The sequence below is a fragment of the Cervus canadensis genome, chromosome 15 (assembly GCF_019320065.1).
Source record: "Cervus canadensis isolate Bull #8, Minnesota chromosome 15, ASM1932006v1, whole genome shotgun sequence".
NCBI lineage: Eukaryota > Metazoa > Chordata > Mammalia > Artiodactyla > Cervidae > Cervus > Cervus canadensis.
In genome coordinates, this window is record NC_057400.1 from 21,232,741 (window position 1) to 21,258,623 (window position 25,883).

General features: G+C 35.5%; 1 protein-coding gene across 1 annotated transcript in view; it reads right to left on the reverse strand.

Moving 5' to 3' along the window:
* The window catches only part of LRP1B (LDL receptor related protein 1B), a 2,049,143-nt gene that overhangs the window by 308,747 nt on the left and 1,714,513 nt on the right, over positions 1-25,883 (reverse strand). The window contains exons 44-48 of the mRNA XM_043488135.1: positions 15,565-15,757; positions 14,810-14,935; positions 10,497-10,625; positions 7,995-8,114; positions 203-316 (exon numbers count right to left, since the gene is read on the reverse strand). Of these exons, the coding sequence (XP_043344070.1) occupies positions 203-316; positions 7,995-8,114; positions 10,497-10,625; positions 14,810-14,935; positions 15,565-15,757 (682 nt within the window). The remainder of the gene's footprint in view (positions 1-202; positions 317-7,994; positions 8,115-10,496; positions 10,626-14,809; positions 14,936-15,564; positions 15,758-25,883) is intronic.

Here is a 25,883-nt window from a genome sequence, read left to right on the forward strand (position 1 = left end):
TCATCTGCATGAGCCTTTTATGTAGGTCACAGAAACAAGAAATGCTAACCTCATTTGAAGAAGTAAATATGCAATTATCCTACACCACAGGGGTTAATTGCATATCAGTTCTGGACAAGGTTCAGTGAGGAGTTGGGCACTGTTCAGTGGAATGCCAAAGGTGCACCGGCATGAACAAACAAAAGGTAATGGGATATCTTACTGCAGTTCTTTTCATCTGAAGCATCTGCGCAATCTATGTTCTGGTTGCATCGTGCTGATCTTGGAATGCACGTCCCATCTGTACAGCGGAACTCAACAGCAGCACAGGTTGAAACTAGAAAAGTAGGTAAATAAATAAATAGATAGATAAGCTAGATAATGATTCCTCGCTTTTAACATTTTGAGTGCTTTAATTCTTATCATTTTGCTTGGTTTTGCTTTTTAAACTCTGGGCAGTTAAACTTGACCCATGACTCCCAATCCCAAGCTTGGGCTAGATGCCTCAGATATTCTCCCCTGTCACACTGTTCTTACCTACATTGTGATACTTATGATACTGCATTGCAATTGCCTGCTTAGATATCTCTCCCCCCATTAAATCGTAAGCTCCATGAAAGCAGAGGCCTGTGTCTTATTTTACCTGAGCATTCCATTTCAAAACTAAGCTAACAAACAAACAAAAAATAAATAAATAAATGCTGCTGAAATGCTCTTTCCTTTCAGCTTCAAAAGTACAAGGTTATGGCTCTAAGCAAATGCCTGAGTGTGTACAGAGAAATACTAACTTGTTTGCTAAGAAGTGGAACGTTCCCTACTATGATAAAAAGAGATGGACAGAGCAACAGAGACAGGAGGAAATCACTGAGTGTTTTCTTTATTACTCAAAGATGAAATAGTTCAGCATTGCTAGAAAGTCATCATACTATGTTATTCTCCTTTATATGCCACATCACTAACATTTGGTGTAGGAAATATGGATGCCTCATGCCAAGAAACACATAAATGTGGTATGACTTGTTTTTGTTATTGGAAAGTAAGGCTTTCCAATTCCCTGCTATGCTTAGATGAAAATCAGTTTTGATATGCTACCATCATTATATATTCTTTGTACAGAATTGCTTATTCTTAATCATATATTCCTTTCTACTTTGCTTACACATTCATTACCATATAATGTTTTCCAGCAATATGTTGTGAACAGGTGCATGGCTTGCTTTGTGTGTTAGATTAACTTAGGTGAGAATTTTATTCCAAATTCAAATTTCCACAGGTTGATTATGTTAATGAAGAACCCGAAGGGCTCTCTGATTATGCCATTTTTACTAGTGTTGATACTCTAAAGAGCCTATTTAATTATAAATATAAATTATATCAATTGTAAATGGTTAAAATGCTATCTTAAAATATGCAAATTTTACTCAAGGGTGTGTATGTCATTTGTATTTCAAAATGCACTGCTCTTATATTTAATTGTATCTTGCAATTGTATCCTTATTTGTGTTTAAATGATGATTAGAATAAATGTTTTATTTACAATTTGCAATTATAATTGCTTCACTGTTTTCTTCATTAAAAATAACATCTTATCATGTGAAAAGATAATGCCATTATAAGATGAGATAAACACATTGTTTCAAAGAGGAAAAAAAATAGATTTTTTTTATGCTAAATAAAACAAATTCTCTTCCATATTCTTTTCTATTTCATTTCAGTTCAATATTTTTCCATGGAAATAGTAAATGGTAAATGGCATACATAATTTAGAAAATAATCATGATAAGCATATGCATTTTGCTTCTGACTTTGTTGTCTTTCAGCAGTTTCTTATTAAGAGGTTGTGTTCCAAAAAATTCCTTATAAACACTATATTTCAGAATTAATTTCTCTGTGAAACAATATTCTGGATAGTGGTAGTATCCCTAATCAAGTTTACAAAGATTTATTGCACAATGCACTTAAAATTTTATCTATACTTGCAGTTAGAGTTTGGGATGCTAGAAATCCTAATGCTGATGTACTGGGACAATCACAGTCCACTCCACCATCTCCATCTCCCTCCAAACTTCCACATATAATCTTCTGTGTACATTGCATGGAGTGCACCTGAGTGGATATTGGTGGCAGATAGAGAGAAGAGGGCAAATCATGACTCCATGAACAGGGAGATGGCATTTCAGAGAATTAAGACTGGAGTTTCAGGGATTTCACAGTAATGGAGTTTCAAAAGTAGTGTTGGGTGCTCCAGGTGGAAGCAAGTGTAAAGAATGGCTAATGAAAAGAGTGGAAACGTGGAGCAATTAGAACATGGTCTTGGATAGAATTCTGGGAAGAAGAAAAAATAAACAGAAGAACTCTGATCTAACTAGATGAAAAGAAACTATAACTTTAAAGTTGAGAAGAGTGGTTAGAAAATAGTATTTAAGAGAAAGGCAGGGGAAAAATGAGGTGGGGGGTCAGGAGAACTGGAGAGAGGATGAAATACTTTTTCTCCCATGTTTTGCAATCAAAAATAGGGCTAATGAATCTTGGTGGGGAGGGCTAGGAGAGCATCTTAGAGCATGTGAGATGTGCTAATAGGAACCAGTCATGCCTTCACTCCTAATCCTATCTCCATAGATTCCATGACTTGATTTAGAGTTTGGGAACAGCTAAAGGATTGTGTAGGGTGATAAGCTGTATTGGAATTGGGCATATTAAGTAGTTACACAGTTCCATAAACAGCAGGAGCAAGGTGGATGAGGGGATTAACATCTCCAGCACTTGAGGACAAGAAAGGAGAGTCGTAAAACAGGAGAAATCCATGGTAATAGAGAAAACATCACTTAATTAGTAAGCAAAATCTGCTCATGCCAAAACCTCTTCCTTTCTATTCCCTCTGCAATATTCTCTTCTATGTTGTTTTGGTCAGTCAAGTACTGACATTTGTTTCACCCTAGGGTGAGTTTGAGGGGAAAAGATAATGGGATCTTTAATTTGTCAAGTGAATATGAAAAGTTTCTGACAACTTTTCTTCAGGCTAAAAGTCCTGGAGAGAAAGAGAAGAGAAAATAATGTAGTCCAAATAAAGGTAAACTGGTTGAGAAATACTATACTTTTCCCTCCAGACAGTGCCAAAAAAAATTAATAAAGCCTACAAATTGTGAGTGACACCAGGAATAGCAGTGAGACACTACAAAGGAAGATCTGACAGGTATTGTGGATCAAAAGTAGTAGCAAGAGAGAAAGTAAAAGAACATACTTTCTTCCCTTCATATACTTTCTTAATTCTCCTATTTAATCCACTTCCTTCTCTCCATGTTAATTAAAATATTTAATTTGATAGCAAAGATATAAAATTGATTCGTCTTCCCCTGGCTCTTAGGACTATTCTTATAACTAAGCTAACTCACTGTTTGTTTTTCCAACTCCCTTAAAAGCACTGTCATATCTCTTCTGTTTACTTTCAAACCACATCTTTTATTTAATATACTGCTTAGGCTCCAAGGGTAGGTGAACCCAGAAAGAATGATTTCTCCTTCAGGTAGGCTTATCCTTTTCCTTTGGATTGTTGTTTGTGGAATCTTCAAAGTTTCCCTATGAATTTGGGGGAAAACAGACCAAAACAAAACAAAACACCAGCTTCCTCTCCTCTAGGTTGCCTTAGAAGCGCTTATTTCTCCAGTCCACCTAAGGTGTTCAAGTGGCCCAAGGAAGTTCTTTTCAGAGGGAATGTATTCATCTCAACAGGGAGCGAAGGAGGGATATTTTGCAATCTCCACAAATCTATTCACTCAAACAGAAGCGGAATGCAGACAAACTTTCTGAACAACTCCTCAGATCCCCACTAGACAGCTTGATGTCTAAAGCTCTCAGTTATGAAAGGAATACTACAAAGAGGCAGTGATAAAAGATTGATGAGGATTTGGGGTTTCACTTTGCTTCCGAAGACAAGAAACCAAAAATAATTCCTTACAATATCTATTTCCACAAATAGACTCCTTGACTATATGCCATTAAAAAAATAATGTTAATTGCTATTAACATCTAAATTACACATAAAAACTGTAATAGTACTTCAGATAATTCACAGATGATTCCACCGTAGCTTTTCTCCAAAGCCTATTAAAATCTCTCTATATTTATTGATATTATATTGTACCACTTAAATTTTGTTATTTTTTACTTTATTTACATTAAACAATAACATATGATTTGTGTGTATGTACATATATACATACAACAAATTACTGTGTCCCCAAGTTGCAATGATTATAGAAAAAGGGAGTGACTAGAGAAATAATTCTTTTTTCTTTCTTCCTAAGCCTATTTGTATTCCTTTTCCTTCATGATCTTGTACATGCTATAAGTGTCCATGTGTTTGATGGACATACATCTGAATTAATGCTTTATAAGAAACTGGCTTATGGAAGAAGTACCCAAATTAGTATTTCCCCTGTGGTATGAAAGAATACCATGTGAATAATCTTAATATGAGAGGAAAATCAAATCTAAAAGATGAAAATGTAATAAGTAAGCTTTCATCTAAAAAGCGACCCATTTGTTTATCCTACAGAAGCTAGACCATTTACTTAAATTTGTTAACTTACAGTATGTAACACAGCATCTACTTGCACATGTGTAGTTTCAAATGTACTACATTATACAGGAAGAAGTTCAAGGCATACAATTTTGTTGTTATTGCTTCACAAGATATCCAATTGTCATGATCACTACACTATTATTATCACAAAATAAAAGTTTTGACAGAAACTTCAATCTCAAACATGGTAGTTCTGTCTCCAAGTATATGGCTGAGATGGTTATAACGCAGAAACTAACAGTTTAGATTAAAAAGGGGGAAATAAAGTTTTGAGTTATTTATGTTGTTATTCAGCTGATACTGATGTCATTAAGTAGAATAAAACCCATCTATACTTTAGAAGACTTATGGTTTCAACCAGCCACATAAGAGTTTAATAAACACCTACCATGTACTGGATACTATATTTCATAAACCCAAATGCACTAGTTTGCTTACTGCTTTTTAACATAAACCATTTTCCAAGAAAATCCACAGTAACTTATTAAATTTACATGGCTTCTTTAGCCATGGAAATTTATATTAAAATCTACTTTATGTAGCTATTATTCAGTTCCTTCATATTCTAGCTTTATCTTTTAATTTTTATCCCAGCTTACTGTTTTCATGACAGTCTTTCCACCTTGCATAACTAATACAACATGTCCATTTTTGGGGTTTCCTTCTACTTTTCTGTCCTTTCTTCCAAATGCTTATCTGTTTCCCTCCACTAACTACCAATGTCTGACTACAGTTTATCAGTTTTAGTCTTTTATAGATAATATGAAACCACAGTTAACTTTCAAATGTACTTGGCTCTTCCTAAACTACAATATCAACTTAGATGGTAAGCTTCTCAAGTGTTTGGCCAAGATCATATACTCTAAGACAACAGAGTAACTTCTCAATCCTTTATCAGCTACAAAATAATTTGTACACATTTTACCTTCTTCCTTAACTTTTTATTGTCTTCTCATTACAACTGCACATCATACATCTTTCCTCTACCATCAACCTTTTTAAAAAATAGTCTGAATTCACTGTCTTTACTCTTTCACCATTCATATTTGTCTCAATCCAATGTGATCTGGTATTTCCTTCCCATTCCACTGAACTGACTCTTGAAGGTAACCAAGAAATTATTATCTATTTGCCAAGTATAGTGGACTTTCTAGTCTATGCCTGCCCACTTGCCTTCTCTGTAATGCTAACTTATCCTCCTTTCTTTAAAAAAAAATTTCTTATGAAGCTCATTTTATTACTCTTGTGGTATATGTTTCATTTTTATATTAATGTCTTCAATTTTAAATACAACAGGTCATTTTGATGCATTCTCCCAAAACAACTCCTACTTCATACCTCTTTTGAGTTCTCTCTCTTTAAGAAATCCAAGATCAATTCTTCTGCTCTAAACCTACTATCTGAGCTCCATATCTCTGCTTATATATATAACCTTTGAACAGTTCCATTTGAATGTTTATAGGTATCCCAACCTCAGAATGTGGACAATTCTTATTATCTTATCCCTGTTTCACACAACAAAAGGCATTTTAAAATTAATGAAAACAAATAATATTTTAAAAGCAGACAACACACACACACACACACACACACACACACACACGCCAAGATGCTTCAGTCATGTCCAACTCTTTGCATGAACTATGGCCCGCCAGGCTCCTCTGTCCATGGGATTCTTCAGACAAGAATACTGGAGTGGTTTGCCATGCCCTCTTCCAGGGGCTCTTCCCAACCCAGAGACTGAATTCAAGTCTCTCATGTCTCCAGCATTGGCAGGTGGGTTCTTTACCACTAGCGCCACCTGGGAACATCCCCTCCGGGAACATCCCCTCCCACCCCCACCAATACATGCATATCCTCTATTCCCATGTTTCTTACCCCAAAATACCTGTAATGCTACCATTTAAAATGCTGTTATATCTGTCTTTCTCCTCTTTATTCCTAGCTTTCACTGCTGTAACATCCTTCTATTTTGTCCTTCTGGTCTCAGTATTATAGTTTTAATTCTAAAAATCAGGTTTTTTTTTTCCTTTTTTCCCCCCTTTCTGGTGACTACAAGATAAAGTTTATGTTCTATAACATGACACCAAAAAACACCATCATATCCCAGTTCCTTCTAAATCACTTCATTTTTGCTGACATTCCCCAATATGCAATCTGGCTCTAATCATCAAATTACTTTCAGTTTTCAATTTTGGTCCCTCTGCTTGGAATTCCCTTGTTTTGAAATCATTCCACTGCTTTTAGACTTTGAGTTTAGTCTATGAAAACTTTCAAGTTTCAAATTTAAAAAGTAAATCTTAATAGTGCAATCATAGCACCTCATATTCATTTTTACCTACTTAAATGACTATCATTCACTTAGAGTTTGATCTAAATTGAGGGCACACACAGAACTTACAAATTTTATGTCTCTATTCTTAAAGAATTTCACCCAATAAAGTATTTTCAATAAATGGAAAGATTTTTAATGGGGAATTGGTTTGGAAAAAGTCCAGATTTTAGGAGACCATAAATGTCAAATTAAAAACTTGTCACTTGTTCTGCAAACATCAGGATTCTTTACCTATGGAATAATTAAAAAAAAAAACAAAACTAAATTTTTACATAGCATTTACTATATGCCATGTTCTGTTCTAATACTGATACACTTATTTAACTATTATTTCTTTTCTTATAGTTTGGAAAACTGAGGCACCAGCTGGTTAAGTACCTCATCCAAAGTCTCACAGTTAGTGTTAGGGCTGGGGTTCTAATCCAGGTAGTGTGCCTGCTGATGTGCTCCATGGTAAAATTTTAAATTTAACATGGTAAAATGTTAAATTGTGTTAGCATGACTGAAAATTCAGATTTATTGGAAAGAGTAGCAGTCTTTCCAATTTGTTTCCAAAAGGAGATCAATTAAAACGCTGTTAAGCTTACTCTGTTAAGCTAGGCTCAAAGTAGACTGAAAGGGAATATATTTCAAAGAATTGGAAGATTTGTTGATGATGGGGCATGTGGCCAAGAAAGCATGGTGGAAGGAGGATCAAAGAAGAATACCAAGGTTTCCTTTCCAATAAGTAGGAAAATGAAGAGATCACATGTAGGAGACAGGATTAAGGAATGAAGGGGAACATTTTGGAGCAGTAAATTCAGTATTATACCTTCTGGTAGAAATGTCCCAAATAGGGAGGTTGAACTGAAAAGGTGAGAAAGAATCTTCAAGTGAGCAAAGAAAGAAATAGAAACCGGAAATAGAAAAATAGTCATCAATTTTCAGTTGACTCTAATAACTCTCTTCAACAGCATTGACCAAAGCATGGCCCATAGATGTTAGTCAGGGTTATATATCAAAAAGGTGAAACTCCAGAACTCTCAGGAATGCACTGTGGAAGAGTTTGGGGAGCACTCAGCATGATGATATTCCTAGGCTGACATGACATGCGTTTACCTTTACAGTCTAATTCGTCAGAGCTGTCTCCACAGTCATCGTCGCCATCGCACAACTTGCCATGAGGAACACAACGACGGTTGGAGCAGGGCTTGAAACCTCTTCGACAACTTCTGTTTTCTTACATGGAAAAGTGAAAACACGCACTTGGAGGGCTTATAGCAATATTGTTACAAAAAGAAGATCACAGGTAAGATCTTCACAATAACCAGATTGTGGATCTAAAGAACAGGTGCTGTGTGTTATTCAAGTTCTAGATTAGAATACCTATGAAAAAACTCTTTTTGACTACTTTAACTTCAGTGACTCATACTGGGAGATCTCCTCAAATTATACCCACTTTATTGCTTCTGGCATTTCTTTCAGGTAGGACAGAAATAAACTTATATCACGTATTCATTTCTGAAGAAATGAATCTCTACCTCAAAAGTAATAAAGACACTCCAACACCTATCCCCTATCTCCTTTGCACCCCACAAGTCTTTTAAACCAAGAAAAAGAAGTGTCAAACAAAACATTTATTCCTGAATCAGTGAATTCAAGAGTCACCTATTTATCCATAAATTTCTCTTAAAAAATCATCTTAAAGGACCTACTAGAATTTTTGAAGCAGAAGAATAATTGCCTTCTGAAATCTGTTTACCTTAATAAGAATCTCCTGACATTTTCTGATTTGGGGCAGAAGGTATCACTCACAATAATAATAGCTGCCATTTACTGAAAGCTCCTTTTGTGTGAGGCTCTATATTGAGCATATGTAAATATATATATATATTTATTTAATTCCCCAACCACCATTCCAGCTAGGTTTGCTTTGTAGCGTGCTGTGTTGCTCTTAGTTTCTCAGTCGTGTCTGACTCTTTGAGACCCCAGGGACTGTAGCCCTCCAGTCTCCTCCGTCCATGGAGATTCTCCAGGTAAGAATACTGGAGTGGGTTGCCAAGCCTTCTGTCAGGGGATCTTCCTGACTCAGGGATCGAACCCAGGTCTCCCACATTGCATGCGGAATCTTTACCAGCTGAGCCACCAGGGAAGATTTGTAGTGAGAAACTAAAATATAGGAGATGTAATGGCCTTTCCTCATACCGGTCACAAACTAGCAGATTAGGGACCAAACATTTAAACTCAAATGTGATTCTAAAATCTGGAATCTGAAATTGTCAAACTATAGTCCACAGGCCAAATGCAGCATGTGAACCTGATTTTATCTGGCTCTGGAACTAATAACAATTTTTACATTTGTAAAAGATTATTTAAAACACTAGAATATGCGACAAAAGCATATATGACCCACAAAACCACAAAATAGCAGCTTACCCTTTACAGAAAAAGCTTGCTAAACCTTTTTCAGACAAATATTATCTGCCTTCTAAGAAGATAAAAATAATGTGAAATATATTCTCAAGCCAATTCATAATAATGTGAATTTGTAAGCTGATTATTATCACATTTTTATATGCTTTAATATTTTCATGATGTACAGGACATAGCTATTGATTCTGGTAAATGCATTATTTGAGGTAAATTTCCTAAGATTTAGTTACATGTTGATTACAGACAAATTACATTTGACTATCATTTTAACCAAGGATTTTTACTCTGCAATGTAAAAGAGTGAAAAAACTTCTTGTGAATTTCCCAAAATCCACCTTACTCTTGTTTTAACTTTCTTTAACCAGAAATAAAACAAAGGAGAAATACAGAAGTCAAATACAACAATTCCAGATATAGATACCTAAATTTTGAAGAGCATAAAATACCAATATTATACAGCATAAAAATAAATCAGACCAGTTTAGAAATATTCTGGATCAATTTTACATCAACTATTAGTGATTACATAGATGCATGCTTTCGGAAAAAATATTGTTGAAGTGAAGGCGAGTAACAGTTGCTTACTATAGAGTCCAAAAGCCAGTTTATATTTCTATGGGAGAGGGAAAGGTTGACTATCATTTGATGTCAGCTACAGAGGCACAACTGGTGGAATTCCATACTTAATGGACACCAGGGCTAAAGCAAGTAGCCTTTGTATCTAAGGAAAATAGCCCTGGGATAATCCTAGAGGCAAAATTATTTAGAATGAGTAAGACTGTGATACCAATACAACAATATGCTATTGACTCTTGGTGGATGTTTGCTGCAGGGTAAACCCGCAAAATCCAGTCAATAACTAATACTTCTAACATCTTTAAATGTAAGCCTAAAACCTTTTGCTAATGATGAATAACTAGGCAGCACAAAAACAGGCTCCTGTGTATTTAAATTTATACTTCAAGCATGGAAACTATGAGGAAATTCTTCAATTAACATCACGTATATTGGGTAGGAAATACGGTGCCCAATTTGAATAAGAAAAGCCAAATCAATTGTTAATCTACATGTTAATGAGAGGCAGTAAGAAAATCACACACACAAACCAAATGGAGACAATCTTACTAAAAACTATAAAAATAATTGCAAACATCTCTGAAATGAGAAAATCGAACACTGAAAACTTACCACAGTAGAGCAGTTTTTCATCTGATTTATCCTTACAATGAGGAATGCCATCACAGGTGAGCTGATAATCAATACATTCTCCATTGCCACACTCAAATTCTGAATAAATATTGCAGGAAGAATTTTTAGCTGAAAATAAAAAAAGTCAATATTTCATGTAATAACAAACATTTTTGATGTCATAACAATTGTTTACTTTAATCTTAGTCATAAAAATAAATTAAAATTTGTTTATATAAAAAATAATGAAGGGCAATTGTTTATGGAATTTCTTTACAAAAAAATTAAGAGGGATGAATTTATTGTGTTGTTTTCAAACTCCCTTTGCAAATATTCATAAGTTGCCTGACTTTATCTTTGTGTTTAAAGTATGTTTGTGGATTTTGTTAGTTATTTGGTGACTGTACATGTGTGGAAAGAAGGAGGAGCTTAAATTTGAGTGACTATATTTATGCATCTTGCTTAACAGTTTATCCAAAAATAAATGTTTAAAAAGAGCCGGTTAAATAAGCTCTGTACATACTGAGAGTGTTTTTGTATTTTCTTATTGAAATCTCATATATTCTTCAATACACTGAAATTTTTTAGCATATAGAGTTCTCATCTTGGATGCCTTGAATTGATTCATTTCACTGAAGTCTCACCTCCAAATGTCCTTCCTCCCCAACTACCTGCTGAAAAAAATCTCTGTAACAATTTCTATCACTCAGAAGTACTAGAATTGCTGAAATTATTCTCTATAGAATAGACAGAGCCTTTTGTGCTATTTACATTGTGAGAGGTACCAGGGTGAAGACTCTATTTTCCTGCCACATGTGATCAGTACCTACTCCTCGAAATGCATGGGAATCTGTAGGGGGTGCTGGTGAAGGACAAAGATAAACTGAAATGCACATGCAGCAGATGCTTATGGGCTCCAGTTAACCACTGCCATATTGTTCCACTTCTAAGTGCCAGGATTCTTAGAAGGAATTTAAAGCCCGAGTTTGTATGTGATTTGACCAACTTGTGAGTAAAAACAACAGCCATGAATACAAGGAAGCTTTTCTATAGCTAGGTTTCATCCCTAGAATGCCAATTTGTGACCCCTGCTTTAGAATGATCTCTCTTGGGGAAAATAGACATTTTTCAAAAATGTATTTATTTTTAATTGGAGGATAATTGCTTTATGATATTCTGTTGGTTTCTGCCATACATCAACATGAATCAGCCTTAGGCATACATATGTCTTGTTCCTCTTGATCCTGCCTCCCATCTCCCACACCATCCCACTCCTTTATTTTTATTCTTAAACAATTGATTTACTAGCAAGCTTTTGGAGTGCAATGTTTCTGCTGCATTATGTGCTGTCTGCTTGCATATACTCAGGCTATTGGGCTTCCCAGGTAGTGCTAGTGGTAAAGAACCCGCCTGCCAATGCGGAAGATGTAAGAGACGCGGGTTAGATCCCAGGATCAGGAAGATCCCCTGGAGGACAGCACAGCCACCCACTCCGGTATTTTTGCCTAGAGAGTCCCATGGACAGAGGAGCCTGGTGGGCTACAGTCCACAGTGTCTCAAAGAGTCTGGCACAACTGAAACGACTTAGCACAGGGCAGCACTCAGTCTATTGCTCGTAGAAAAACCGTACAAGGAAAGTAAGTCATATTAATTATGTTGGAGGTAATTAGAATTCATTTATCTCTACTAATGCAGGAAATATAGTTTAATTTTGTAATTTGCTATCAGCTTTTAGGATTTATTTCAGGAATATTCGATTAAACAGACAGTAATACTCTTTGAAGTTCCCAGTGTTTTGTTTCTTTATTATTCCTAGAATGTAACCATTTTTACAGAATATTTATATTTTCTCTATCCATCTATCTATTAACGACTTATAATTTAACTTTTTAAATGATAGCAGCCCTCTCTAAATTTAATTTTGTTTTTCGTGGTGCAGTCTAAATTTCTAGTCAGTAGCTAAGGTAGAATGCCATTTTAGAGGAAATAACAAGAAATTAAGAGTCCAAAAATACCATTCACTTTAAAGAATTATTATCTTCAAGGAGAGTGCTGACTTACTGCTCACAATCACCTTAGATCATGAACTGAATAAAATTCATCCATTTACCGAGAATCCATTAGCATTCCTAACTTGTTTTATCTATTTTAAACAGTAAAATGCTATATTTTGGTTTTATAATCACTGTACCTTTGAGGAAAAGATGATAATATTTATGGTAAATATGGTTTATTATGCAAAAAAAAATATTATATGAGCACAATTCTTCTTTAGGTATGTTCATTTGAAGAAATAGTACTGAGTATTTTCTGCCTCTCTCTAGAAACAAAAACTGTGGTTCAGCTGTCCTCCATTCTCTTACAAGGTAATTGCTTCATCTAATTATATTTGCTATTCTTATTTCTGTTATGGGTGTTAATAAGGTTAGCAATGTCATGTAAAATGGAATTGCCTAATCTTTTTATCTCAAGAGTTATGACAACAAATGGTTTACTCTCCTTTGCCCTCAAGTAGGTGTTAGTAAATAACCTTTCACCCTTGTAATGCTGCTGTTAGCATTCATAAACTGCTCTGGGTGAACTAATTCAGATGTGGACCCTGATATGCCAGAAACATCATCATTTCCCAAAGACAGATTTCACAAGAAGGAGCCAAGAGTTACTTTTCAATCTCTCTGCTGGACCACAGAATTTCAATATGAATGCACATTGGATACAAGATACTTCTGTAAAGATTTGTCAGTTCTGAAGAATCCAGTACCACTCAATAGTTCCACATGAATACAACTATGCTTGTTTTAACACTACAGTTTTCTGTCTGATTCATTCCCTCACAATAGTGAGACGCAGGTGGCTTAGTAGGGACAGATGGATCTAATCTATTTTGCTGCAAGGACAGGAATCTACTGTATACAAATAAGCCTTGCTGTTTTGACCAGAGGCATTGGTTTACTATTGGCCTGTAGTGACCTGTGAAAGAAACATGAGTGATTCTAATGCATGGCTAACACTCCAGGCTTACAGATGGCATCGGATCCAGACAATTACAGCTGAAACCACAAAGGCAAACAAATAGAGAGTTTAAGCAATTGCTTGAGCAATTCAGGGAAGTGTTAGTTAATGAAGAAATATTGGAATTGTGGCCCAAATTATTGAAATTAGCTATCTACTGACCAATTACATCATTCCCTTGTTTGCCTGACACATTCTTAAAGTCTTTTACTTATTTCGCTAAGAAATGCCCTTTTGGATTATGTGCCAATATACAGTGAGAAAATATGTATATGTTCCTGAATTAGGTGTAGTAGTTTTCCTGGTTAAAAAATTATGTCAAAGTGTTTGTATTAGAAAAAAGTTTCCAAATGTACATGTGTCCAAGAATCACACTTGTTTGTATTAAAATAAAGAACAGGCAAAAGAGAAGATCATCCTGGTATACAAAGACTGAAAAAAGACAAAAGATGCGATTGAAAAATACTTTCAGCTTATGATTCTTATTTTTATAATGTAGACATATCCAACTCTATTGATTTTCTAAGATGAAAGACATGAGATAAGTATACAGATGAGAAGAAAAAAAAAAAACTGAACACATCCTAAGAATTTACCAATTTATAGTTTTCCAAGATGCTTCTCTACTGTCATTCTTACTCACAACTAGTCTTGATGTTAAAGAGAAATTAACCCTTTTATGTTACTGGATAATTTTCATGATGTTATTAGAACACTTGAACCATTATTTACGGTAGAAACAGTTTGGGAAACTTGAATGTAAGTATATACTGTCATGGTACTAATTAAAGATTGTAATGCCTTTGGGAGGTATAAACATCACACAAGGCTGCAATGTTACATTTTTAATTAACAGTTCAGAAATGACTACAAATAAAGGGTGAGCCATTCTTTCTCATTTACATACTCTGACCAACTGTGAGTGGGTTCGCTACTAAGCTACTGCCTGTACACTGGTTTTCTTTTGGCTTTAATTAATTTTGCTATTGACTGAATTCTTAAAGTCATAACTCCAAGTTTTCAGATATCATTGTATACTGGTATTTCTCCCATTTGCCCAACATCTTTCAGCCATAATCAGGGGATACAACATTCATCACTATTTGGGTTATTATTACCTATCACATAGTGCTATAGGTAGAATGGTAAACAGCTCTTTTTAGAATAGAGAGATAAGCCAACAGGGTCTCTAATATTGGAGGAGAGTACAACTTCATTCATACACTAAAACAATTCCAATGTCCATGTGTGCCATTTTGAGTAGTTATGTGTCGCATCACATCTTAATTCTCTTTACTTACTCACACATCTGTTGTCTTCCAGCAATATTCGATCCCCTCTGCAGGAACAATTCACTCTTCCATTAGGAGTTAAAAGGCACAAGTCATGGCAACCTCCATTCAATAATGCACATGGAGAAAGTTCACCTGCAATAAAGATGTTTAATTGGTGACATTTTATATTGAATTCCTGTACTGTGTTAATATAGATTAACAGTAAACTGTTAGACAACCTCAATCTCTCAAAATATCTCATGAACAAGGAAGATTCAGAACTTTTGAAAAGCTAAAGATTCCAAATGATAAGTACATTTAAAAAATATGTAACAAATCTCTACATTTTCTAACATATTTGTCATTCAATACATTGGTATCTCTAGAAACTACACATATACTACAAACTGCAATTTTGTAGGTATTCCAGTGATTAAAAAAAAATGTTTAGGCCAGATGCAAAGCTTGTTTATCAAACAAGTATTATTTTCTTGAAAACAACTTGATTTGAATGATCAAAAATAAGAGGAGTGAGAAAGTGTGAAATAGATATCCAGAAACTAATAATTAAAAGTGAATTGTTCCCCTGGTAATAAATTAAGAACTACAAAATTTCCATAAAATGTTCAGATAATTTCAATATATTCAATGGTCAAAGCCTGAATACTAGCCCCAGAAACAGTAAGAAAACAAAATCCAACTAAGTATTACTTAAATATATATATACATGTTTTTGAGAGATTATATAATTAAAAATAAATTTGCTTTCTATTGTAACTTACAGCTATTGGTGTCATTGGCAACAGCTATGATACCCATTGGTTGATGTGGAATATCAGAACGAAGAATTTTTGTATCTCCTCCTGTGTACTTGTTAGAACGCAAGATAGCTCTTCTTCCCCAATCTGACCAGAAGATATAATTGTCATATACAGCCAGACTGAGAAAAGTTCCTGGCCCAGATTTGACAATCACCTGAAATAAAGTAAAATATCATATTTTTAAAAATGAAACTATCTGCATATTATTTTTCTCAAAAAAAGAGATTATTAGTTTATTTTAATCAATTGAAATAATCAGATAAAAATACATTTCACTGACTGTATTAAGGTTTATTTTAAATATCATAACCATCCTTACCTTTTGTAATGTGCTTACTTAATATTTTGAAGTATATTTCTATTTAATAGTCATTCACGTTAAGCAATTGTGTACTTTTAGTATTATAAACCAAAATCAAGACAAAAATATGAGATTAACTATTATTACTATCAAACATTTTTATTAAGAAATCATTAGATATGTAGTAAATACTCATTAAGCCTTCAGAACTGTATACAAAATACACAATACAATTTTATACAGGTTATTCCTTTAGATGACACAAATGATTTAGCAGGATATCCATGCATTGGCAATAAAAATTTAAAAGTAAAGACCAAAAAGTTTCACTCAGATCAAGATGAAGTAAAAGGGACTAGATTTCCCTTCCCAATAAAACAACTAAAAAACTAAGCAAAATATATAAAACAAGTCTTTTCAACAAATTGGATATCAGGTAAGGAATGACAGTGATTCCTATGTAACAGGAAATAAACCAAGTGAGTCCCATAACCTCCACAGTTTGTAACCTGAGACAGTGACCAATAGTGACACAGTGCAGGGGGACTCAATAGAGATCAGGGAACTCTCTGAGTGGAGAGAGCTAAGAGTTATGGGAGTTATGGGAGAGTGATATGGCCAGATCTCACAAGGCAGAGTGTTAGAAAAGAGAATGTACCAGAGGGAGAACTCTGGATATCTGCACAGGGTCCTCCTGGAGTATTCAGCCATGTACTAAAGCCCATTTACCTTGATTCATGGACCTAACATTCCAGGTTCCTATGTAATATTGCTCTTTACAGCATCGGACTTTATCTCCATCACCAGTCACAACTGGGTGTTGTTTTTGCTTTGGCTCTGTCTCTTCATTCTTTTTAGAGTTATTTCTCCATTCTTCTCCAGTAGCATAATGGGCACCTACAGACCTGGGGAGTTCATCTTTCAGTATCATATCATTTTGCCTTTTCATACTGTTCATGGGGTTCTCAAGGCAACAGCACTGAATGGGCAAATTTAACTCAGATGACCATTATATCTACTACTGTGGCAAGAATCCCTTAGAAGAAATGGAGTAGCCCTCATAGTCAGCAAAAAACTGAAATGCACTTCTTGGGTGTAATCCCCCAAATGACAGAACGATCTCTGTTCATTTCCAAGGCAAATCATTCAATATCACAGTAATCCAAGTCCATACTCCAACCGGTAATGCTGAAGTTCAAAAGTTCTATGAAGACCTACAAGACGTTCTAGAATTAATACCCAAAATAGATATCCTTCTCATTATAGGGGACTGGAACACAAAAGCAGGAAGTCAAGAGATGCCTGGAGTAACAGACAAATTTGGCCTTGGAGTACAAAACAAAGCAGGTCAGAGGCAACAACAAAAGAGAAAATTCTACACATGGACCTCATCAGATGGTCAGTACAAAAATCAGATTGGCTATATTCTTTGCAGCCAAAGATGCAGAAGTTCTATCAGTTGAGTTCAGTTCAGTCGCTCAGTCATGTACGACTCTTTGCAACTCCATGAACCGCAGCACACCAGGCCTCCCTGTCCATCACCAACTCCCTGAGTCCACCCAAACCCATGTCCATTGAGTCGGTGATGCCATCCAGCCATCTCATCCTCTGCCGTCCCCTTCTCCTCCTGCCTTCAAACTTTCCCAGCATCAGGGTCTTTTCCAATGCATCAGCTCTTTTCATCAGGTGGCCAAAGTGTTGGAGTTTCAGCTACAACACCAGTCTTTCCAATGAACACCCAGGACTGATCTCATTTGGGATGGATCTCCTTGCAGTCCAAGGGACTCTCAAGAGTCTTCTCCAACACCACAGTTCAAAATCATCAATTCTTCGGTGCTCAGCTTTCTTTATAGTCCACCTCTCACATCCATACACGACCACTGGAAAAACCATAGCCTTGACTAGACGGACCTTTGTTGACAAAGTAATGTCTCTGCTTTTTAATATGCTGTCTAGGTTGGTCATAAGTTTCCTTCCAAGGAGTAAGCATCTTTTTATTTCATGGCTGCAGTTACCATCTGCAGTGATTTTGGAGCCCAGAAAAATAAAGTCAGCCACTGTTTCCCCATCTATTTGCCATAAAGTGATGGGACAGGATGCCATGATGTTAGTTTTCTGAATGTTGATTTTTAAGCCAACTTTTTCACTCTCCTCTTTCACTTTCATCAATAGGCTCTTTAGTTCTTTTTCACTTTCTGTCATAAGGGCAGAGTCATCTGCATATCTGAGGTTATTGATATTTCTCCCAGCAATGTTGATTCCATCTTGCGTTTTCTCGAGCCCAGCGTTTCTCATGATGTACTCTGCATGTAAGTTAAATAAGTAAGTTGACAATATACAGCCTTGACATACTCCTTTTCCTATTTGGAACCAGTCTCTTGTTCTATGTCCAGTTCTAACAGTTGCTTCTTGACCTGCATAGAGGTTTCTCAAGAGGCAGGTCAGGTGGTCTGGTATTCCCATCTCTTTCAGAATTTTCCACAGTTTATTGTGATCCACACAGTCAAAGGCTTTGTCATAGTCAATAAAGCAGAAATAGAAGTTCTATACAGTCAGCAAAAACAAGACCTGGAGCTGACTGTGGCTCATATCATGAACTCATTGCCAAATTCAGACTTAAATTGAAGAAAGTAGGGAAAGCTACAAGACCATTCAGGTATGACCTAAATCAAATCCCTTATGATTATACAGTGGAAGTGAGAAAGAGATTCAAGGGATTAGAGAGTGCCTGAAGAAATATGGACAGAGGTTCATGACATCCTACATGATCTCCTACATCCATGACATGTACAGGAGGCAATGATCAATAAAAAACGCCAAGGAAAATAAATGAAAAAAGCAAAATGGTTATCTGAGGAGGCCTTACAAATAGTGGAAAACGGAAGAGACACTAAAGGCAAAGGAGAAAAAAGAAAGATATACATATTTGAATGAAGAGTTCCAAAGAATAGCAAGGAGACATAAGAAAGCCTTCCTCGGTGATCGGCGCAAAGAAATAGAGAAAAACGATAGAATGGGAAAGACTAGAGATCTCGTCAATAAATTTAGAGATACCAGCAGAATACTTCATATAAAGATGGCACAAAAAATGATGGAAATAATATAGACATATCAGAAGCAGAAGATATTAAGAAGAGGTAGCAAGAATACACATAAGAACTATAGAAAAAAGATCTTCATAACTCAGATAATCAGGATGGTGTGATCACTCACCTAGAGCCAGACATCCTGGAATGTGAAGTCAAGTGGGCCTTAGGAAGCATCACTAGGAACTCAGCTAGTGGGGGTGGTTGAATTCAGGTTGAGCTATTTCACATCCTAAATGACAATGCTGTTAAAATGCTACTACACTCAATTTGCCAGCTAATTTGAAAAACTCAGCAGTGGCCACAGGACTGGAAAAGGTCAGTTTTTATTCCAATCCCAAAGAAAGGCAATCCCAAAGAATGTTCAAACTACCACACAATTGCACTCATCTCACACGCTAGCAAAAAATGCTCAAAATTCTCCAAGCCAGGCTTCAACAGTAAGTGAACTGTGAACTTCTAGATGTTCAAGCTGGATTTAGAAAAGGCCGAGGAAGCAGAGATCAAATTGCCAACATCCATTGGATCATCATAGAAGCAAGAAAGTTCCCAAAAAGCATCTACTTCTGCTTTATTGACTATGCCAAAGCCTTTGACTGTGTGGATCACAGCAAAGTGTGGAAAATTCTTAAAGACATGGAAATACCAGGCCATATGACTTGCCTCCTTTCTCAGGCAGGACTCCTGTATGCAGGTCAAGAAGCAACAGTTAGAACTGGACATGGAACAACATACTGGTTCCAAATTGGGAAAGGAGTACATCAAAGCTGCATATTGTCACCTGCTTATCTAACTTTTATGCAGAGTACATCATGCAAAATGCTGGGCTGGATGAAGCACAAGCTGGAATCAAAATTGTTGGGAGAAATATCGATAACCTCAGATATGCAGATGACACCACCCTTATGGCAGAGAGTGAAGAAGAACTCTTCATCAAAGAACCTCTTGATGAAAGTGAAAGAAGAGAATGAAAAAGTTGACTTAAAACTCAACATTCAGAAAACTAAGATTATGGCATCCGGTCCCATCACTTCATGGCAAACGGATGGGGAATCTTTGGAAACAATTACAGACTTTATTTTCTTAGTCTCCAAAATCACTGTACATGGTGACTGCAGTCATGAAAGTAAGATGCTTGCTCCTCGAAAGGAAAGCTATAACCAACCTAGACAGCATATTAAAAAGCAGAGACAGTACTTTGCTAATGACATTACTTTGTCCAGCTGGTCAAAGCTATGGTTTTTCCAGTAGTCATTTATAGATGTGAGAGTTGAACCATAAAGAAGCTGATTGCTGAAGAATTGATGCTTTTGAACTGTGGTGTGGACAAGACCCTGAGAGTCCCTTGGACTGCAAGGTGATCCAACCAGTTCATCCTAAAGGAAATCAGTCCTGAATATTCATTGGAAGGACTTGATGCTGAAGCTGAAATCCAAGATTTTGGCCACCTGATGTGAAAAACTGACTCATTGGAAAAGACCCTGATGCTGAGAAAGATTGAAGGCAGAAGGAGGAGGGGACGACAGATGGTTGGACAGTATCACCTACTCAATGTACATGAGTTTGAGCAAGCTCCAGGAGTTGGTGATGGACAAGGAAGCCTGGCGTACTGCCATTCATTGGTTTGCAAAGAATCAAACATAACTGAGCTACTGAATTGAACTGAAATAAGTACCTGCACATGTGCATGAGGCATTCAAAGGGATTAGAGAAAAGAGTTTCCAAAATTTACATGGGTCAAGAATCACACTTACTAAATTAAATAAAAATTGGAAGAGAGAACAAGTAAATAAGAAACAGGAAATAAAAAAGCAGGGGGAAATCAATGAAAGTAAAAGATAGCTTTTTGGGATCAATAATATTAGTAATACATAATCATGCAGTGAGGTTTATCCAAGGAATACAGGTTTAGTTAGCATTTTTAAAGCCTATCAGCATAATTTACCACATTAACAGGCAAAATAAGAAATCCCCTAGGAATATCTCAATAAAAGCAGATAATTTATTGGTTGGATCTAACATCCATTCCTGACAGAAACTCAGACTGGAACTAGGAATAGAGATAAAACTAAGAATGGGACAGGAATAATCATTCTTACTATTTCTATCACACATTATCTTAGGGTTAATAGCCTGTATAATTAGGCAAGAAAACAAAATTTTTTTTCTGATCACCTATGTCTCTCTTCACCAAGAATCTTGTTAGGCCACTTTAGCCAGGATTTTCCCTTACCTCTGACATTTCCTCATATTAATTGTCCATCCACTGACAGCCTGTCTGCTCCCTGGCTATAAATGTCTACTTTCCTTCTATTTAGAGTTGAGCTCAGCCTCTCTCTTCCACTGCAAAACCCCCCTGCAATAATCTCTATATCTATCCTGATAGTTCTGAATAAAGTCTGATTTACCATTTTGACAAGAGTCATAGATACTGTTTTCCTTAACACATTCAATGTAATACTACTGAGAAATAAAAAGGATGAATTATTGATGTATGCCACACTGTGGATAAATTTCAAAACAATCATGCTGAGTGAAAGAAGCCAGACAAAAGGGAGTATAAAGTATATGCTGCCATTCATATAAGCTTCTACAAAATGAGAAATAATCTGTAGTAACAGAAAAAACAAAAACAACAAAAAAACCACAACAAAAACGCTTCCTGGGGATAGAGTGGGAAGGAGTAGAGTGCGAAGAGAAGGATTAAAAAGGGAAATAACAAAATCTGTAGAACTCATTGATATGTTCATTATCTTGATGTGATGATGACTCACAGAAAATGTGCATGTGTATGTGTGTGAAGATTTTTACAATTTAAATATTTAAATTTTAATGTATGTAAATCATATCTGAGTTTTTTTAAAATAAAGGCCAGTAATTTAAAAAAATGTATTTTCAGAAATAACATTAAGTATATATGACTGCAACAGTATTAAGAAGGACAAGATAAACCAGAAAATAGACATATTTGCTGTCTAGTCATTTTTGTTTAACTTTTGCTTCTAAATCTAATCCATAGGGGACCTATCCAAATAACTCCTCTGAACTCTTTAGAAAATCAGTGAATGATCTAAGGGATGGTTTAAAATTTAAGCATACCTCTTAGGTGAATGAAGTACTCAGATTTCTAGAAGAGAGAAACCAATATGAATTTTCTCTTCTAGCAAGGAGATGAGATATAACTTAATAATTGAATAATAAACATACAAAAGAAGAGGGAAAGAAAGGACTCTAAGTTTTAAAGAAGTGAAGTCTATAATACTTTGCCTCTAAGACAGCAAAAGTTTCAAAGAATACCTCTCAAGGCATTGATATAATTTATTTTGCTTGGTTTCATTTAGAAGAAATTTTTGTCTCCTTATTGTGGACAAAATACATAAATGGTGATGTTGGAACATATTTGTTGGGAATATGTTGGAACATATTTTATTGAAAAAGTCAATAAAGAAATTGACTTTTTGCCTTCAACATCACAGTCAGGAGGGCTTGATAATTAACATCCAATTCACAGATAAAGAATTTACTCAGTTATCTCTATTTTAGAAATCATTGTGTTATAATGGGAAGGGCTCATTAGGTCCACATTAAAAGGGAAACTTGATCATTCTTGAGCAGAGTGGATTTGGGGAAGATGCTTTACTTTAAAAAAAAAATGTAGCTTTCTCATCTTTATTTTGGAGGTGATTAAAACCTGTTTCAACAATTTCACAAGACTGTTATAAGGATATATGCAGAAATGTTTTGACTATCTTATATTACTATATATATATATATATATATATTTGTCTAATTTACCTGTCATAGCTAAGTTCAATAGTAACTTTTGTAATTTCTGCCTCCAGGTCTATTATAAAATAGTTATTTTTATATAAAAATCAAGCTAAGAAAACTCAATAGGAATATTTTTGTAGAAATAAATAAATCAATTAGATTCTTTGGCCTTGAGATATTAAATATGTTAAACAGAGACCTAGCTAGGTTACTTTTCCCTGTAATCAGAAAAAAAAAAAATTATAAAGGAACTTTCACATGAATGATGACTTCATGGGAAGGATCCTGAAGAAACAAATACCCTTTGTAGTGCCACATATTGCCTTCTTAGGAATTAAAACATTCTAGGGTTAAACCATTTACTGACCACTAAAATTGATGTGTTTTAGAGAAAACAGATAATCCTGAGAATGTGATAATTTAAAAAAAAAAGTCCTCTTTCTCTACTCCATCCTATATCAAACTCTAAATTATTATGAGATTATTAACAATGTCACCTTCCTAATTTCCAAAATTTTCCCTCATCCATTCTTAATTAACTGGCAATTACTCTCTTATAGAAACAATTCATTTTTATTCTGATTATATAAGTAATTTCTGTTCTATAGGGCAATGTTTCTCAAGTAGTAATATACATACAATTCACTTTGAGATTTGTTAAAACTCATATTCTGATTCAATAAATTAAGATTGGAACCTCAGATTCTTCATTTCTAACAAACTTCCAAGTGTTGCTGATGCTGCTGTTTGGGAATTCACTTTAAAAAGTAAGAAATATAAAACAGAGAAAAGCACAAAAGTAAAATAAATAACAATCTTACCACACAAATCTAACTGCTTATCATTTTAGATTTTATATATATATATATATTTCTTTACAAATTGACAGACACATGAGCTATCCAAAGTTTCTTGAGATTAGGTAAAATCCATTTAAAAAGTTTAACTTAAAAAAAAAGCAACTATATCCAAAATTTACCTTCTTTAAAGATGATAAAAAGACGTCCTTCTTGATCTGTCACATATTAGAACACTTTATTTTACAAGGGGACAAGAGAATTCTTCTATATGTTCTTCTGTGCTCTGTGCTTAGAACAATTTTACTGATCTAAGTGCAAGACGCATTGCTGTATAATAGTGGTTTTCACCTTGCCTTCACCCCTCCAAACACACATACACATGCGCGTGTGCGCGCGCACACACACACAGACACACACACACACACACACACACACACACAGCTACAGAACTACAGCATGGGGAAAACTAATGTTAAATGGACTTTGTACCCTACGTGCTGTGCTGTGCTTAGTCGCTCAGTCACGTCTGACTCTTCACAACCCCATGGACTGTTCCCCACCAGGCTCCTCTGTCCATGGGAATTCTCTAGGCAAGAATACTGGAGTGGGTTGCCATGCCCACCTCCAGCGTTTTTACCCTATAGGAAATCTGAAAAGACTAATGATTTTTAAAAGTGTAAAAGTTTAATTTAACATTCCTCATTTGTATTTCTTTGGAAATAACATGTTATCCCATAGTTAATATTTCAGGAGTATAGAAGATCACCTAAAATAATGTTATGGACTGAGTGTTTGTGTAGCCCTGAAATTCATATGTTGAAATCTTAACCTTGTAACCCACCATGTGATACTTGTAGGTGGAACCTTTGGGAGGTAATTCAGTTAGATGAAGTCATGTGGGTGAGGACCCTGTGATGGGATCAGTGCACTTATAGGAAGAAGAAAAGCTCTCTCTTGTTCTTCATGGGAGGATATGCAGCAAGAAAGGAGCCACTGCAAGCCAGGAAGAAGGTTGTCACTTGAACCCAAACATGCTGGCATGCTGAGCTCAGATTCCTCAGCCGGAACCATGAGAAATGAACGCCTGTTGTTTAAATCAGCCAGTCAATGTACTTTGTTATAAGGTGCACATGTTCTAGGTCACTTCAGTCAAGTCCAGCTCTTTGTAACCCCATGGACTATAGCTCACCAGGCCCCTCTGTCAATGGGATTCTCCAGGCAAGAGTACTGAAGTGGGTTGCCATTTTCTCCTCCAGGGGATCTTCCTGACCCAGAGATTGAACTGACTGTCTCCTGTATTTGGCAGACAGGTTCTTTACCACCAGCTCCACCTGGGAAGCTTGTTATAGCAACAGTAGCCAAATAAGACTGCTTTACTTTGTTCCTTTTTGAAGAGTCAGGTTTTAAGATTTATATCTGCTTAAATTTCAATAAATATTTTTAAATCAACAAAATAAAAGAAATATGATAGAAATATTACTAGAAATGATAACTTCTATACTATGCTACCTGGGAAGATTTTCCTGAGAGAAGTAAGGATGAATAGGTAGTGCAATGAAAAGAGAAGGTAAAGCTTTTGACAATGGGGATGCAAGGTGCAAAAGCTGAGAGGAAGTGCTGGGAAAAGGAGAAGAGGTTAAGTAAGCATGATTATCACTCAGACATCTAGGGAGAAGATCCCATGAGGAGCTGGTGAGAAACGACAGAAGGGCAAATATGTAGGGCCTTCCTTCCTATAGGCCAAGGTCATGAGTCTGTTCTGAAAGTAGTAGTAAATTATTAATTTTTAAAGCATACAAATGTCATTATTGCTTTGTAGTTTAAAGATTATTCTGCCTCTGGTGTAGACAGTAGATTAGATAAGAACAAAAAGACTTTCAGGGAGACCAGCTAAGATCAACCGCATTTGTCCAGACAAAACATAACACTTTTGGTATTTTGAGCAAGAAAGATGAAGAATACAAATATTAGGGAAGCACTTGCAAACTAATGACTCTCTATTAAACTTTTTATCAGAACTCACAAGGGTTTTCATCACTCACCATTCATTCATCCTTTTACCTTTTTTTTTTTTTAATAAACAATGGTAGTTAACTCTCATGAAGATTTAACACTTCCTGAATGCTTATGATACACAGGATATGCAGGTATTGTATGTATCATACAAAATTTAATCTCATACTAATTTATCTGGTGGTTACTATCTCAGTTCATATTTTATTGATGAGGATTGAAGCTTAATAAGTTTATGAAATCAGCCCAAAGCCACATATTTACTCAATGATTTGAGGCTATTTCAGACCCAAAGCAACTAAGATCTGA